The sequence below is a fragment of the Hemibagrus wyckioides genome, linkage group LG27 (genome assembly GCF_019097595.1).
Source record: "Hemibagrus wyckioides isolate EC202008001 linkage group LG27, SWU_Hwy_1.0, whole genome shotgun sequence".
In the NCBI taxonomy this organism is placed as follows: domain Eukaryota; kingdom Metazoa; phylum Chordata; class Actinopteri; order Siluriformes; family Bagridae; genus Hemibagrus; species Hemibagrus wyckioides.
The window spans coordinates 2151470-2170000 of record NC_080736.1 but is presented as its reverse complement, the minus strand read 5'-3'; the positions used below and the strand labels follow the sequence as shown (position 1 = coordinate 2170000).

The 18531-nt window shown below is 41.6% G+C and overlaps 1 protein-coding gene across 3 annotated transcripts in view; it reads left to right on the top strand.

Moving 5' to 3' along the window:
- Window positions 1–18531, top strand: part of phkb (phosphorylase kinase, beta) — an 85992-nt gene that overhangs the window by 6101 nt on the left and 61360 nt on the right. For 2 of the 3 annotated variants that reach the window (XM_058381543.1, XM_058381544.1), the window contains exons 2-4: window positions 4114–4200; window positions 12140–12278; window positions 14210–14309. In XM_058381543.1, the coding sequence (XP_058237526.1) occupies window positions 4114–4200; window positions 12140–12278; window positions 14210–14309 (326 nt within the window). Of the gene's footprint in view, window positions 1–766; window positions 859–4113; window positions 4201–12139; window positions 12279–14209; window positions 14310–18531 lie in introns of all 3 variants that reach the window. The other variant, XM_058381545.1, reaches the window with a different exon arrangement.

Genomic DNA, 18531 nt, shown 5'->3' with positions numbered 1-18531 from the left:
GTGTGAGAGAGTGAGTGAGAGAGAGAGAGAGTGAATGTGTGAGAGAGTGAGTGAGAGAGAGAGAGAGAGAGAGAGTGAATGTGTGAGAGAGTGAGTGAGAGAGAGAGTGAATGTGTGAGAGAGTGAGTGAGAGAGAGAGAGAGAGAGAGTGAGTGAGAGAGAGAGAGAGAGAGTGAATGTGTGAGAGAGTGAGTGAGAGAGAGAGAGTGAATGTGTGTGTGTGTTTAATTAAATGAAGTTAAACTGAGATGTTCATTGGAAAGCCTGAGTTGTAAGACTGTATTGTATTTGAATTATTCTGTCTGTAAACATTAAGATAATAATGAACATAGAAAAGTACTGTTCTTCTTCAGAAGCTCCTAGATGATTGACATGAAATTGATGTTGTGTCATCAAAATGTCCTTCACCGAAGTGACCGAATGCATGAATTCAGAATATTACACCTTTAACCCCCTCTCGTTATTCCACCTGTACCAGAAATAAAGGTACTAATAAACATACGTCTGTAAACACTCATCACTGGAGTGTCAGCATCAGGGCTGGGGCTTTAGACCTCGCTGTTGATCTTTCACCTGGAGAAAAGATTAAAAATAGGTGTAAGAGGGTTTTAAAGCCGCTGTGTTGTTTTTACTACAACGTATATGTACCTTTTTTTCTGGCAGAGATGATCCACTCTAGATGACTGACTGTATATTTTGCTGCACGTTTAATTCACGTTTAATTCTGTGTAATTCTTTCCTCCACGGATGCTGTACTAACCCTCAGAGCTTCAGTAGTGCTGTAGTCCAGTAACTTTCGGCTAACGAACAAAATGGCCGGCGAGTGTTCCCGTTCCCAACACAGGCTCAACAGACACGGTAAGTTTCAGATGGATGGGACTGGGCAATAACCGCAGCTCTTCAGTACAGATTTATTTTACACACATACACCGACCAGGCATAACATTATGACCACCTGCCTAATATTGTCTCCCCCTTTTTGCTGATAAAACAGCCCTGACCCGTCCTGCACTGTGTATTCTGACCCCTTTCTATCAGAACCAGCATTAACTTCTTCAGCAATCTGAGCAACAGTAGCTCGTCTGTTGGATCGGATCACACGGGTCAGTCTTCTCTCCCCACGTGCATCAATGAGCCTCGGTCGCCCATGACCCTGTCTCCGGTTCACCACTGTTCCTTCCTTGGACCACTTTTGATAGATACTGACCACTGCAGACCGGGAACACCCCACAAGAGCTGCAGTTTTGGAGATGCTCTGATCCAGTGGTCTAGCCATCACAATTTGGCCCTTTTGATCAAACTCACTCAAATCCTTACACTTGTCCATTTTTCCTGCTTCTAACATCAACTTTGAGGACAAAATGTTGACTTGCTGCCTAATATATCCCACCCACTAACAGGTGCCATGATGAGGAGATACTCAGTCTTATTCACTTCACCTCTCAGTGGTCATAATGTTATGGTTGATCGGTGAATTTTGTAACTTTAAACACTAGAGTCAGTATTTAGCATGTGTAGATTAATAGTCAGGCTTTTATTTCTTAAAGTTTACACCCTAGAAAATATATAAGATCCAAGATCGCATCACTGCCATGAATTAAAGAAATAAATTTCATGGATTATGTTTGAGACTAGAGGGGCTCTCAGACCCCATATTCAGAACAACTGAAACTTCAAAAGTCACACCTTCGGTTCCTGAAGCAGCATCCTGACTCCGAGAAGCGAGTCGCTCGATTTGCAAACAGACTCATGAGAGAAAACCTCCTTTGTTTGTTTATTTATTTATTTATTTACTTACTTACTTACTTACTTACTTTACAACCAATCTAGCCTCTTGTGTCGCCACCAAGAGCTGTTTGCGTAGCATCCTTCTGGAGTTTCTAGATGAGTGAAAACTTTTAAACGTGAGGTCAGAGTGAAGACGCAGTTCATGACAGCAGTCACGATGACAGCAGAAAGGTTTTAAAGCTGTTTTAATGTCTGACCTGGAAGCCAGGATGTTTTGACTCTAGTGGATCATGCTTTTACACACACTATACTGCCAAAAGTATTGGGACACCCCTCCAAATCACTGAGTTCAGGTGTTGTTTTTCAGGGTTGGGCTTTCTACAAGGTTTAGGAGTGTGTTTATGGGAATCTAGAAGAGCATTTGTGAGGTCAGACACTGATGGACGAGAAAACCTGTCTCGCATTCGCCGCTTTAATTCATCCCAAAGGTGTTCTATGGGGTTGAGGTCAGGACTCTGTGCAGGACAGTCAAGTTCCTCCACACCAAACTCACTCATCCATGTCTTTATGGACCTTGCTTTGGTCACTGGTGTGCAGTCATGTTGGAACAGGAAGGGGTCATCCCCAAACTGTTCCCACAAAGAGCATGAAATTGTCCAAAATGTCTTGGTATGAAGCTGAAGCATTAAGAGTTCCTTTCACTGGAACTAAGGGACCAAGCCCAACCCCTGAAAAACAACACCTGAACGCAATTGTTTGGAGGGGTGTCCCAATACTTTTGGAAATGTAGTGTATTCTGGATGTACCTAAGATCTGCAGCAGATTCCTGCCGTAAAACATAAAGCACACCAATGTGGCTTAATTTTCTGGAACATCACCGTCGGTTGACTGGACAGAGGGCAAAGAATCTTCCTCTGGTTTTTATATGTAGTGACAAAATGTTCACATGCTGCAGCAGTTCTTTAATATGAATATGGATTAAAAAAAAAAACACATTCAAGGATTGTGCTCAGAGAACATGTCCATTTGACCAAAACGTGAAGATGGCAGTCATTCGACGCCTTCTGTTTATCTCATTCATTCTGTAAGCAGTTAAGGGTTAAACGCCTTTCTTTATCAGTGCCAGGATTTGAACTCGACAACCTTCCCGGTCAGCAGCCCGACGTTTTGACCGCTGAGCTAATTCTGTCCCGATCAAGGTTTTTTTTTGGACACCCTGTCACATACTTCACCTTCTGAACCCTTTCCTCAGATGTCTTTTGTCACGCATGAACCATCATTAGTCTGATTCTAGAGAATCTACTAACTGGGTTTGAATCTGGATTGAATCTCATTTTTATCTTTGATTGATTTGGTGTTTGGGCATGTTTCATCTGTTTCCCATTTAAATATGGAGTGTTATTTATTTTACTTTATTTTCTCCAATGAGAACACAACACTACACAGCCAGCTGCTTCTCGCTTAATGTGTCTTTAAGACTGCTGTATGCAAATTAGCTCCATTCTGATTGGATAGTTGCCTCATCTGAAATTAACAAAGCCCCGCCCCCATTCTGTAGAGTTGTATAGAAGTCTTGCAGATCTATTTATATATATATATAATGGCACCTGCTATTTTAAAACTATTGAATGATTTTAGAAACAGGTGAACGTCCATTCTTAGGTTTTTGTTCACCTAGGACTAGCTATAGAGCTAGCAAAGAGATTAGCGAGGCGGAATTTTTTTTTTTTGTTGGATGATCGTCAGTAAAAGCTAAAGCTAAATGAGATCTTTCATTTTCCTGTTGCGAGTTATTTTATAGCGGACAGCTTTGTCCTTCCTACTTAAAGGCTAATGGAAATTATGCTAATTTGCAGAGAAATGGGAGTTTTTTGGAAGCTGAGGTACTTACCGTTAGCCAACTCCATTAAAATGTAAATCACTCCGAAGTGTCTGAAATAGTGCTTCAGCTTCAGGGCTTTTCCCTCAGATTCGCTTTCCTGGGTTTGTGCCAGTCACATCTATAAAATGTAAGCTACAACCCCGAGATTGACATATTTTATTGACCAAAAAAAGATCCTTTAGAATCCACTCTTCGTGTCTTGTCCTGCTTTGTGGATTTGGTGAATAAGAATTTCCTTTATTCATGAGTGGGGTTTTTTCTGTAGCCGAACCGAGCGATAAGTCTAACCCTTTCCGTCTGATGCGTTAATATCCGAAGCTCATTAAGTAGCTCGGGTCTCGGATCGAGCTCCGGATGAGTAGGACCTCCAAATAAACCGTAGACGATGAAGTGTGCACTTGAGCATGGCTGCTGCTTTGGAGAGCTGAAGCGTGTCTGTAAGTGAACTAAAGTGCCCTTCAGTGTGTCAGTCTAAAGAGTGCTCAACTTTTCTCCATCATCAGGCTCCATTTATGAACCTCTCAAGCTGTCCATCCTGCACCATGAGGATGAGCCTCTGTGGGAGAAACTGGACCGGTTCTACAGCGCAGGTGAGACCTCCAACATCTGAATCTTCTACATGGATAAAGTGTTTGGTCCTTGGGTGTTTGGTTTAGGTGGGTAAAGTGGAGGAGGAGATTCCACTTACACACGCTGATTTACGTTCAAGATGCACCTACTTTGAGGAAACACACACAGTTTATCCTCCTGAAACACTTGAACTGAACAGAGAGCATTTGCAGAAAATTTGAAAATGAATCAATCAGTCACAAGTTTGAAATGAATCACTGAGTCACCAATTTGAAACAAATCAGTTAGTCACTGTTTTGAAATGAATCACTGAGTCACCATTTGGAAATGAATCACTGAGTCATAATGTTGAAATGAATGAATCACTGAGTCACCATTTGGAAATGAATCACTGAGTCATAATGTTGAAATGAATGAATCACCGAGTCACTGTTTAGAAATGAATCACTGAGTCACCATTTGGAAATGAATCACTGAGTCATAATGTTGAAATGAATGAATCACTGAGTCACCATTTGGAAATGAATCACTGAGTCATAATGTTGAAATGAATGAATCACCGAGTCACTGTTTAGAAATGAATCACTGAGTCACCATTTGGAAATGAATCACTGAGTCATAATGTTGAAATGAATGAATCACTGAGTCACCATTTGGAAATGAATCACTGAGACAAAATTTTGAAATGAATCACTGAATCACTATTTGGAAACAAATCACTGAGTCATAATTTAAAAATGAATGAATCACTTAGTCACCATTAGGAAATGAATCACTGAGTTACCATTTGAAAACAAATCACTGGGTCACAATTTTTAAATGAATCACTTAAGTCACCATTTGTAAACGGATCATGAATTATAAAAACCCTTGTCTCAAAAGAAAAGAAAAGTCACAGACCCTCCTGTTTAATAATGGATAACTGTTTGAACATTAAGTGAAATAGCCAATAGACAACCGTTTAAAAATGAATCATGTTGAATCAGAAAGCCACCATTTGGTAATGAATCATAATGATGGAGGACCCTGTTTAAAAAGAAAAAGAAAAACGTGATGGATTACAAACACGCAGGTCTGTGAATGAATTATTCCAGAGTTTTACATTTTCTTTATGAAAATCAGTCACGACAAATCACAAATCCCCACGTTTTCAAAATGTAGAGCCACTATTTCTAACTGAGTCGAGGTTAATCAGAGTCACCATTTGGTAATGAATCATGATGAATTTTAAAGGCCTTTTGTGTTTTGAAGAAAAACAAAAACAATATGAGTCACGTTCTCTCTCCATCTGTGAACGAGTCCATCGACTCCTTTAACGTATTAAAGCCAGAAATAAATCAAAGTATAGATTCTCTTGTTTGTAAAGGAATCAAGATCAATCACAGAATTAATGTCTGTTAATGAACTGAAATAATTTACAGAATGTTTGAAAATGGATCAGAATGGATTAAAGAGTCACCTGTTTAAAAATGAATCGACTCACCTCATGTAAATGAATCGGAATGAATAATATAGTGAACGAATGAATCGACTCACCTCGTAAATGAATTGGAATGAATTATAGAGTGAACGAATGGATTGACTCACCTCATGTAAATGAATCGAGATGAATCATAGAGTCGTCATTTGGAAATAAGGATCAGATTATATCTTGTCTTAATGATTATAACGTCACTTCACTTTTAAAAGGAGAAAAAAAACAAGATGATTCACGATCCTTTCCACTGGTGAATGAATCAGTCCGCTGGTCTAAAATTAATTTCTTCAAAGCAGAACCTGTCACTATAGCATCAAGTCCAAAATGAGTCACTGAATCACTGTTTGTAAATAAACAGAGACAGAATGGCAGCAACTGTTTAAAAAATGAGTCATATGAGTTGAATGGATAATGGATTCACCATATGTAAATGACTCATGATCACAGAGTCACTGTTTGGAGGTTTAACAGTCCACTATTTGAAAATGAATACAGATTAATATATAATGTTTTAATGGAGTATATCTCCAGTTCTCTGTTTTAAAATAAAAAATTTGAATCATAAATTGAATCAGTATGAATTATTGAGCCTCTTGCTTAGTCAAGATGAATCGTAGACTGGAATATGAATCGAGTTGAATCATTGAGTCACTATGGTAATTGAATCCCGCCGACTGTTTAAAAACGAATCAATATGAATCATTGATTTTCGAACAGGAATCTCGATCACAGTGAATGAGTCTCCTACATTCGTTATTTGTAAACGAATCAAACTGAAACGGCAGGTTGTCTGTGACTCAAAGTGGATATCAAGTTCAATTATTAAGTTTCCTGTTAGAAAATGAATTGACTATTGAATCATTTGAGAATGAATCATACACTCACTATTTCTAAGCGTGAAGAATCCTGTATGAATCATGAACGAAGACTGAAACGAATCATGCAGAATCAAAGAGTTAACATCTGGAAATGAATCGCAAAGATTCATAGAATACGTGTTTGAATCCGGTCCATTGTTTGAAAACGGATCGTGATGAATCGTTTGACCGTGGACCTGTTTGTTATTGTATTTTAAAAGGGATTTGACGAGTTTCTTGCGATTAATCAGGATGAAAAAAACGATTCAATGATTCAGAAGTCAATCATCACCACTAGTCAACTCTTATAAAGGAGTCAAATGAATGAAAGAGTCGTTTAATAAGTGATTCAGAGGAATCAACGAGTCGAGATCCAGGCAGCAGTGTGGCTCGGTGGGTGTGTGGTGGGGAAAAAGAGCAGACAGCGATTAGGCAGACGACGACGAGGATGATTTGCAGTTTGTGTAAAAATGCTTTATGTTATTAATCAACGCTCGTCCATCTTCCATCACCGGCTGACCTTCAGCCGTCTGTCTCTCTCGCTTTCTGCTCTCCACACCATTATTTTCCTTGCCTGTCATCCGTCACCGATTTATGAACTCGCGCCGATGCCAACCGTCTTCTAAATTGAGATTTAGCGTTTAACCTGTTTCACAGTTCTTCCTCAGAGTTTTTTTTTTGTACGATTTGATTCGGGGGGAAAAAGTGAGTTTTTGCCGAAATTAGTGTGAAGATCATGATAGAGTATTAAGAACTTATCTCTCCAACTCACAACTAGCTTGCCTTAAGACCGCCCACCACTCATTAATATTCATGATGCAGATCCCCAGTATGTGTTAATATTCATGGAGAAGAAGTGTTTTGAACTTGGTATGGAAGAGGAATTTGACTAAATTTGTGGAAAATCTGCACTAAATTGCGCTAAAAGAAAAATTGCACGATTCTCCAAATTCCATTTTACAATTTTAAAGATTCAGTGCATAATTGAAGCGTCGGCTACTTCTAATCGGAGTTCTCAAATGTAAACATAAAACCTGTGAGATCTCACAAAGAGTATTGTTGTGTTATTTATTAGGATATTGATATATCGTCAGGTTACCCAGCGCTAGCTGCCACGAACCAATCACAGTGAGTTATTCAAACAAATCATAATGTCCCGGTTTAGAAACAAATCACGATGAATCATAGAGTCAGAGTGAATCATAGCGTAGGTGGAGATGAATCGTACATGAAGCTTTACATGACAGATAAAAACACACTCGGTTACAGATAGAACGTTATCTCAGTTACAGAAATACAGGATGAAAGTCTTACTCAAGAACCTGAAACATGTTTAGTGTTTCTGTGCAGAACGTGCAACAGTTAGAGGAAGTGCTTGAGGTAATTGATGAGGCCACTTCCTGTCCCTGCAACAGTCCTGTTATTCTTTATAACGGTTCACAAGTGATTCAGTACGATGATACGATCATTTGTGTCACTGTTATCTCTCTCGTTTGAAATTGAGGCTGAAAGAATTATAGATTCACCAAAATGAATCATGGCGAATCCTTGATTCATTATTTGGGAGAGACTCATGATCAAATCAAGATTCATATCAAATGAATGAAGACACCCTTTAGAACTGAATCATAGTAAATCTGATTCAGCATTTGGAAATGAATCGTAATGTTGTCATAGAGACACTGCAAATTAATTTTGGTGAATTGTAGAGTCAGTATTTGGAAATGAATCATTATGAGTCATTGAATCACCATTTAGAAATGAATCATTGAATCACCATTTAGAAATGAATCATGATGAATTCAAGTTATATAAGTGCCTTCACCCATAAAGTTAAGTGACGATTGCTACAGACTCACTCTCTCCCAGCCTCCCTCTCTCTCTCTCTCTCCACCCCCCCCCCCTTCATTTCACTGCCTCTCTTCACCTCATCAGCCTTTAATTCGCAAAGGAACCTCACACTCTTTTTATTTGTTTCCATCACTTTTCCTATCTCCCATGTTCATTCTCTCTATCTCTCTTCCCGGCTAGAAAATGGTGGCTGATGCTGACACTCTGTTTGAATGTGCTGCATTAGGAGCTGATTTAAAGGCTCATTATATTGATAGATGATAAAGAAGATGCGACTTCAGTGCATTTGCATCTAAAGTGCTTAGATAGTCTTCCTCCACTCCATCCTCTGATGGGCTATAAATAATAAGTTCTTTCTTTTTGTCTTTTTTTTCCTTATATATTTACTTGTTGCTGCAAAGGTATTTGGCAGATATGCACAGAGTTGTGAGGGAGTGTGCACGGAGGTGAGGGAGCGTGGACAAATGTGAAGAAGCATAGACGAGGGTGAGGGAGTGGGAGCAGACATGAGGGAGCGTGCACAAGGGTGAAGGATCGTGCTCAGAAGTGAGGTAGCATGGACAAATGTGAGGGAGCGTGCACGAGGGTGAGGGAGCGTGCGTGGAGGTTTGGGAGTGTGCACGGAGGTGAGTGAGTGGGAACACACATGAGGGTTTGGAAGTGTGCACAGAAGTGAGGGAGCATGCACTGAGGTGAGAGAGTGGGAGCAGACATGAGGAAGCGTGCAGGAGAGTGAAGGAGAGTGCACGGAGGTGAGGGAGCACGGACAAATGTGAAGGAGTGTGCACGAGGGTGAGGGAGCGTGCCCGACGGTGAGGGGGCGTGCCCGACGGTGACGGAGCGTGCACGAGGGTGAGGGAGCGTGCCCGACGGTGAGGGGGCGTGCACGAGGGTGAGGGGGCGTGCCCGACGGTGAGGGGGCGTGCCCGACGGTGAGGGAGCGTGCCCGACGGTGAGGGAGCGTGCCCGACGGTGAGGGAGCGTGCCCGACGGTGACGGAGCGTGCACGAGGGTGAGGGAGCGTGCCCGACGGTGAGGGGGCGTGCCCGACGGTGAGGGGGCGTGCACGAGGGTGAGTGAGCGTGCCCGACGGTGAGGGGGCGTGCCCGACGGTGAGGGGGCGTGCCCGACGGTGAGGGAGCGTGCCCGAGGGTGAGGGAGCGTGCCCGACGGTGAGGGAGCGTGCCCGAGGGTGAGGGAGCGTGCCCGAGGGTGAGGGAGCGTGCCCGACGGTGAGGGAGCGTGCCCGAGGGTGAGGGGGCGTGCCCGACGGTGAGGGGGCGTGCCCGACGGTGAGGGGGCGTGCCCGACGGTGAGGGGGCGTGCACGAGGGTGAGGGAGCGTGCACGAGGGTGAGGGAGCGTGCACGAGGGTGAGAGAACATTCGTACAGCTGAGGAAAAATACACAAAGCATTATGGTTCTATGGCAGTAAGCAAAAAACTGTGGGAACAAATCGACCTGTCGAAGCAGGAGCTGGATTTTTGGGAGATGAGTCGAGTTTATTCAATTTAATTTAATCCATATGCTTTCATTTGGTTGTTGTGCAGCTTTAGCTGATTGGCTTTAATTAGTCGTTTAGATTAATTAGTGATTTAAGGAAACGAACTCTAGAAGCAGGATGTGTGGCCGAGTTCCTGCCTATTGATTAATCATTCGACTGATCAGATAAAAGATGAGTAAAGTCCCCCTCTCTCTCCCTCTCTCTGTCTGTCTTTCTCTCCCTCCCTCTCCCTCTCTCTCCATCTCTCTCTCTCCCTCTCTCTCTCTGTCTTTCTCTCCCTCCCTCTCCCTCTCTCTCTCTCTCTCTCTCTGTCTCTCTCTCTCTCTCTCTCTATCTGTTTTTCTCTCCCTCCCTCTCCATCTCTCTCTCTCTCCCTCTCTCTCTCTGTCTTTCTCTCCCTCCCTCTCCCTCTCTCTCTCTCTCTGTCTCTCTCTCTCTCTATCTGTTTTTCTCTCCCTCCCTCTCCCTCTCTCTCTCTGTCTTCCTCTCCCTCTCTCTCTCTCTCTGTTTTTAGAGTCTACTCCGGTCAAACTATATTTTCCAAAGCACTTTATTATTACCCATAATTCTTCACACGACCTGTTTGTGGGGCTGGACAGATAAGAGTGGATGTTCCTGCGGTCAGCACACTGATGAGAATTGAAGAGCTGATTACGCTGCAGCACAATACACACAGATTAATGACCTGTGCTGAGGTCACTGCAGCAGCCAGCACTGCCTGGGTTTCTCTTTTATTATCGTTTCTCTTCAGTTATTCTTTATTTTTATTTAATGCTGAGACGTGAAGGTGATGAATGACGTCACACAGGACACTTCAGTATAATTACAGATGGTCAGTCTTCTGTAGGTGCTGTGTGTGGTCAGATCTCCATTATTATATATGTGGTCTGTCTTTCTGTCTGTCTGTCTAACTTTGTAAGTGTATTTATCAGTCTAACTCTCTGACATTCTGCCTGTCTGACTAATTGTCTTCATATCTGACTTTCTTCCTGTCTGTCTGCCTGCTTGTCTAACTTTCTGACTGTATCAGTCTAACTTTCTGATATTCTGTCTGTCTGATTAATTGTCTCCATATCTGACTTTCTTCCTGTCTAACTGTTTGTCTGACTATCTGTCTGTCTTTCTGCCTGCCTGCTTGTCTAACTTTCTGTCTGTATAGGTCTAACTGTCTGCCTATCTGATTAATTGTCTCCATATCTGACTTTCTTCCTGTCTAACTGTCTGTCTCTGTTTGTCTGTCTAAGTGTATATCTCTCCATCTGACTGTTTCTGTGTCTCTGTCTAACTGTCTGTCTAAATATCTGTCTGTGGGTCTAACTTGTCTGTCTGAGTCTGCATTTGTCTGTCTGCCCCCCCTCTCCTGTCTATATGCCCTTCTCATTCTGTCTCTCTCTCTTGTCTGCCCATTTTTGTCTGTTTATCAGTCCAACTGTCACTTTCTCTCTCTCTCTCTCTCTCTCTCTCTCTCTCTCTCTCTCATGTATATGTATATATGTGTGCCTGTCTTTGTCTGTCTGTCTCTCTGTCTGTGTGTTTAGTGTCTGCATTAGTTTATCTGTGCTTTTTGTTGGGTTTATGATAAACTCTTATTTAAATCTCTTCTAGGTTTATGTTTAGTTCTCTGGTCGATGTTTTATCCTGTGTGTGTGTGTGTGTGTGTGTGTGTGTGTGTGTGTGTGTGTGAAAAAGAGAGAGAGAATCGTGATCATTTTACTAAACCCTTTCAGTGTTAATGGAGATTTTATACAGCAGGAAGGATCTTCAGTAATAAATCTGGAGGTGTAAACCCTGTGCTGAAGTTACACACTGCTGTAATAAAGTTTATAGAGACGCATCTTAAACAACTCACACTGCTAACACTCGGAAACACACCCAGAGTCTGTGTAGTAGGGAGGGGGGAGAGAGGGAGGGTGGGAGAGAGAGAGAGAGAGAGAGAGAGAGAGAGGGGACACACACACACAGAGGGGAAGTGCACTTCAGATGGAGTCGCACTCATAAAACACACACCAGCTTCAACAACACCGCTCTTATACATACACACACACACACACACACACATATTACTGAACCACTTTACATCTGATAAATCATTCCATCCTCTGTGTGTGTGTGTGTGTGTGTGATTTATATTAATATTTCATGTACAGAAATGTCATATCTATATTCATAGATAAAATGTATAGAAATAAAAAGTATTCACCCCCTCCATGAAAATGTTATTAAAACATCTCTCTCTCTCTCTCTCTCTCTCTCTCTGTGTCCATGGTGTAGTAAAGTGCACTATTCTGAACTATCAGAGCCCCACCACGGGTCTGTTTCCAGTGAAGACCTGCTCCGACTGTAAAGAAGCTAAAGTACGAGATTCACTTTACTGTGCTGCCAGTGTCTGGGCTCTGGCTCTGGCTTATAGGTGAGATAAACACATATACACACACACACTCACTCATTCACACACTCACTCATTCACACACTCTGTCTCTGTCTCTCTCTCTCTCTCTCTCTCTCTCTCTCTCTCTCTCACACAAATAAAGAAGGACAAAAAACAGGGATGCAAAATATAACAAAATAATAATAAAATAAAAGATAAAGTAATAAACGAAAATGTACAAAAAAATGAAAAAGCTTAAATATTTTATATATATATATATATATATATATATATATATATATATATATATATATATATATATATATATATATATATGTATATGTATATGTATATGTATATATATATATAAATAATAATAAAATTAAAGAAGGTGAAGGAAAATTGAATTTTTTTAAAAGCTTAAATATATATTTTATATTTAAAAACAAAATAATAAATAAAATAAAAGGTAAAGTAATAAAGGAAAATGTATTTTTAAAAAAATAAAAGCTTAAATATATTTTATACATAAAAAACAAAATAATAATAAAATAAAAGTAATAAAGGAAAATGTATTTTAAAAAAATAAAAGCTTAAATATATTTTATACATAAAAAACAAAATAATAAAAAAATAAAAGTAATAAAGGAAAATGTATTTATTATTTTTTTTAAAAAGCATCTAAATATATATATTTTATTTATAAAAAAAAGAGTAATAAATAATTAAAGATGAATAAATAAATGAACGAATAAGAATGGACAGACATTTTGGAAATTTATTTTCTGTTATACAGATTTTCCAAAGATGTTTTTTGTCATGATGTGATTTCAAATAATAATAATAAAAAAAAAAGTTTAATCATTAAAAGTACAGTTTATTGTTTTATCTTATTAATATTATTACTTTATATTATTAATATTATTAATTTATATTATTATTATTACTTTATATTATTAATATTATTAATTTATATTATGAATTATTTGATTTCAGTATTTAACTCAGTGGTCAGTGGTCACTCTGCTCTGCTGGACGTGGATGTTCACTCGTCCGCTGTACCCCAGACTGGAAGCGCGGGATTAAAATGTTATTAGGGTGAAGAGCAGAATAATGTGTGATTAGCGCTTTTATAAACAGTTAAACAGGCGGAACGTAAGCAGCTGAGCGTCCGGCGCGTGTTGGGAATGGCGGTAATTTGCCGGAGCAGATGTGTAAACACCTGGCCGAGAGAAGCGTAGGCTATTTTTCAGCGTGAATTAAATCCCGTGCTGCACACGTCAGGACAATTACACACTGTGTGTATGATTAAATGCTCGTATTTAACACCGGACGCTGCGGCAGCGGCTAGTCAGCCGGACTCGGCTTGGGTTTCTGACCACGTTACAGTTCCTGAGAACTTCAATGGACGGAATATAAATCATTACTAAATATAGAAGCTGATAGAAACACTGATCTGTTTAAAATGTCAAGGTTAGGTCTTAACACACACACACACTTACACAGACACACTGTCCCTCCCCCTCCCTCTGTCTCTCTCTCTCTCTCTGTTGCTGTCTCACTTTCTGTCTTTCTCTGTCTTTTTCTGTCCCTCCCCCTGTCTCTCTCTCTCTCTCTCTCTGCCTCACTTTGTCTTTCTCTCTCTTTTTCTATCCCTCCCTCTGTCTCAGTCTCGCTCTCTAACTTTCTCTCCCTCTCTCTTTCTGTCACTCTGATCCCTCTTTCTCTCTCTCTCTCTCTCTCTCTCTCTTTCTCTCTCTCTCTCTCTCTCTCTCTCTCTTCCACCCTCCTCTGTCTCTCTCTTTTTCTCTTTCTCTGTCTCTGTCTCACATTCTGTCTTTCTTTTTCTGTCCCTCCCCCTGTCTCACTCTCTGACTGTCTGTCTTCCTCTCTGCCTCCCTCTCTATCTCCCCCTCTCTTTCTCTCTCTTTTTTGTTATTAATTCTTCTGTCTGTTTGTTTGTTGATGTACAGACGCATCGATGATGACATGGGCCGCACACATGAGCTTGAACATTCTGCCATTAAATGCATGCGAGGAATTCTCTACTGCTACATGCGCCAGGCCGACAAGGTGAGTGTGTGTGTGTGTGTGTGTGTGTGTGTGTGTGTGTGTGTGCGTGTGCATGTTAATTCATATCTTTGTGCTCTGATTAACTAAGACAGGTCATATTTAAGGACCCTACAGTGGTTCCTGAGCACCTTGGCAACCAGTCAGATCAGAGGGGTAGTTAGCGCTGTTGTTTTGCCCTTTTGCCCCATCGTAGGAGCCGTTTGCAGTTGGAAAGTGGAATAAAATTATTAAACAATAACAAAATGCTGCTTAGGGTCAAGTTGCACTGCAGGTCATCGCCCCAAAACAGATTATTTTTCATTCTCTGTTAACGTTTATTGGTCCCTGTGAAGATCTAGCTAGCTAGATAAGGGCACATGGGTAATTTTAATAGAAATAACCCAAAATAATTTGATTTAAAGATTCAGTTTAAAGCTAATGACGTCCCTCAGGTCCTATCATTTAGTGATATTTAAGTTTTTAATTGTATTACAGAGCGCTTCTAACTCTACTGGAAAAACAGTGATCCTCAGGCAGTGTGCGTTTACACCCCCTGCAACACACACACACACACACACAGGGCTGGGTGTGTAATCACATCTTGGATATTGTTTCGTTTCATTTACTCCTGACCCCTTTATTCAGGGGAGAGCTTTATCATGTCTTAATTAGAGCGCAGCGTTTATGCAGTTAATTGCACAGTGAGGTGCTCCATTAGCGTCTGTCTCCTCCATTCACCAAAAACATGGCAGCTTTCAGCGCACCGCTAATGCTAATGCTGCTAACACCGCTAATGTCGCTAATCGCCAGAGCTTCCGAGTTGTAGGTGGACACACGACAAAAAGAGAAAAGGGAAGCTCTAAATGAATTGCCCTTTACAGTCACACACAGCTCAACACTTACACTTGCCATTTAAACACACACACACACACACACACACACACACTCATTAGCAGTCTAATACAGTACAGAATCTCATTAAAATGTATAACAATATGGAGGAAGGTCATTTTAATGCCGTTATCATTAAGATAACCTTCAAAGAATCAAATACAAACAACTTCACTGATACTGACACACTGAGGCCACGCCTCCTTCACTGATACTGACACACTGAGGCCACGCCTCCTTCACTGATACTGACACACTGAGGCCACGCCTCCTTCACTGATACTGACACACTGAGGCCACGCCTCCTTCACTGATACTGACACAGAGGCCACTCCTCCTTCACTGATACTGACACAGAGGCCACTCCTCCTTCACTGATACTGACACACTAAGGCCACTCCTCCTTCACTGATACTGACCCACTGAGGCCACTCCTCCTTCACTGATACTGACCCACTGAGGCCACACCTGCTTCACTGATACTGACCCACTGAGGCCACACCTCCTTCACTGATACTGACCCACTGAGGCCACACCTCCTTCACTGATACTGACCCACTGAGGCCACACCTCCTTCACTGATACTGACACACTGAGGCCACACCTCCTTCACTGATACTGACACACTGAGGCCACACCTCCTTCACTGATACTGACACACTGAGGCCACACCTCCTTCACTGATACTGACCCACTGAGGCCACACCTCCTTCACTGATACTGACCCACTGAGGCCACACCTCCTTCACTGATACTGACCCACTGAGGCCACACCTCCTTCACTGATACTGACCCACTGAGGCCACACCTCCTTCACTGATACTGACCCACTGAGGCCACACCTCCTTCACTGATACTGACACACTGAGGCCACACCTCCTTCAGTGATGCTGACACATTGAGGCCACACCTCCTTGACTGAGACTGACACACTGAGGCCACGCCTACTTTACAGAGACTGACCCTCTAGAGCCACACCTCCTTCACTGAGACTAAAGCAGTGAGGCCATGTCTCCTTCACTGAGACTGATGCACTGAGGCCACGCCTCCTTCAATGCGATTGACGCACTGAAGCCTGCCTCATTCACTGAGACTGACTCAGTGAGGCCACACCTTCACCAAGTCTAACACACCAAGGTTATGCCTCCTTCACAGAGGCCATGCCTCCTTTACTGAAACCGACACAGAAGCCTTGTCTCCTTCATTGAGACCTATAAACCAAGGCCACGCCTCCTTTCCTGAGACTGACACACTGAGGCCAAATCTCCTGTTAATGCCAGTAGATGTTATTCCTGCTGAGATTCCTAAACAGTAATCAACACCACGCGCCGTCAGATCATGTCTTTACAGCTTGCTCTCTTTGATTAATAATCTTTAAAGAGTGAAGTGACAGATCTGCAGAGTGTGCAGCTTTTTTAATTTTTTTTTTATTAGAGTCTGTCTCCATTTCTAAAAGATCCTGTAAGTGAAATGCCTCACGGTGAGATGTCTGGACGAGTCCGGAATAAGAGACTGAGATTTAACCAGTGGACTGCGGTGGCTATAAATATACACGCAGCGTAAGCAGCTGAAGGAGGGAATTTTCTGCAGGATCTGTAGGATTTCTGTCTCAGAGAACAATCTGGAAGGACCACAGTGGCATCCAGTTAATATCATGGTGTCAAATTATATTTCTCAAACAAGACGTCATCCTTCTTTGTTAATGTAATACAGACAAATCTCTGCCTAGACAGTTTGCTCAGCCAGTCCTTCCACATTTCAATTACACATCACATCACATCACATCGAGTCTATACACAAACCTCAACACTCACAATATGAGAAAGTCAGGGTTTATACACTATATTGCTAAAAGTTTTGGGACGTCTGCCTTTACCTGCACATGAATGTAATATGGAGTTGTCCTGCCCTTTACAGCTTCAACTCTTCTGGGAAGGCTTTCCACAAGGTTTAGGAGTGTGTTTATGGGAATTTCTGACCATTCCTCTAGAAGCACATTTGTGAGGTCAGGCACTGATGTTGGACGAGAAGGTCTGTCTCACAGTCTCCACTTTTAATTCATCCCAAAGGTGTTCTATGGGGTTGAGGTCAGGACTCTGTACAGGCCAGTCAAGTTCCTCCACACCAAACTCACTCATCCATGTCTTTATGGACCTTGCTTTGGTCACTGGTGTGCAGTCATGTTGGAACAGGAAGGGGTCATCCCCAAACTGTTCCCACAAAGAGCATGAAATTGTCCAAAATGTCTTGGTATGAAGCTGAAGCATTAAGAGTTCCTTTCACTGGAACTAAGGGACCGAGCCCAACCCCTGAAAAACAACACCTGAACTCTATGATTTGGAGGCGTGTCCCAAAACTTTTGCCAATATAATGTATTTACTCCGTATGAAGAGTAAGCAGATTTATAATACAACACTTACCTTCCTTAGCCCATTTTAGTCACTGTTTAATGACCGTGTAAGCAATTAATGATGTTTTCTTTTGTATTTTTATAAGTGGAATGACAGGATGGAAATTGTTAGCTTGGGAGAACGAGTCTCAAACCCAAAACAAGCAGATTGTATATTTGTTTAGTTTATATAATTCTGTGATCTGCTCCAGGACGCTAAATCACGGCTGCTCCTGTGCCGGAATCGTCCCTCAGGAGGACAATCCCATACGTTTTGGATTGAAAACAGGTTTTAGGACAAGGACAATGTGTTTGTTAGGACAATGATGCGTCTGGGACGTGTTATTTAAAGTAATTAGGATGAAGGAGTGTTTGGGATGATGATGATATATTTTTTTGGATCTGTAATGTTTGACAGCAGTGCGTTTCAGTGGACAGTGTATTTGTGTGATGAGGGGTGAGGGACAGCGGCAATGTGATTGGGATGATACTGTGTGTATGGTGATGCACTTGGAGTGGTGATGTGTTGGGGGCGGTGATGTGTTGGGGGCGGTGATGTGTTTGGGAGTGATGATGTGTTTGGAGCGGTGATGTGTTTGGGATAGTCGCTTGTTTGGGATGTGAGTGTGTGAGGGTCGATAACGCTGATGATGATGTGTTTAGGATAAAGAGGTTGATGAGGATGATGATGATGTGTTGGGGATAACAACAGTGTGTTGAGGTTGATGGTGAAGATGATGTGTTTAGGACAATGTCACTGTTCAGTGTGACGACTATACATTTAGGATGATGATGATATTTGGTAAGACAATGGTGTGTTTAGGATGATGATGATGAGAGTGATGATGATGACTATGATAATGACGATGATGATGATGATGATGTTTGGGAAGACGATGGTGTGTTTAGGATGATGATGACTATGATGACGATGATGATGATGATGATTGGGAAGAAGACGTG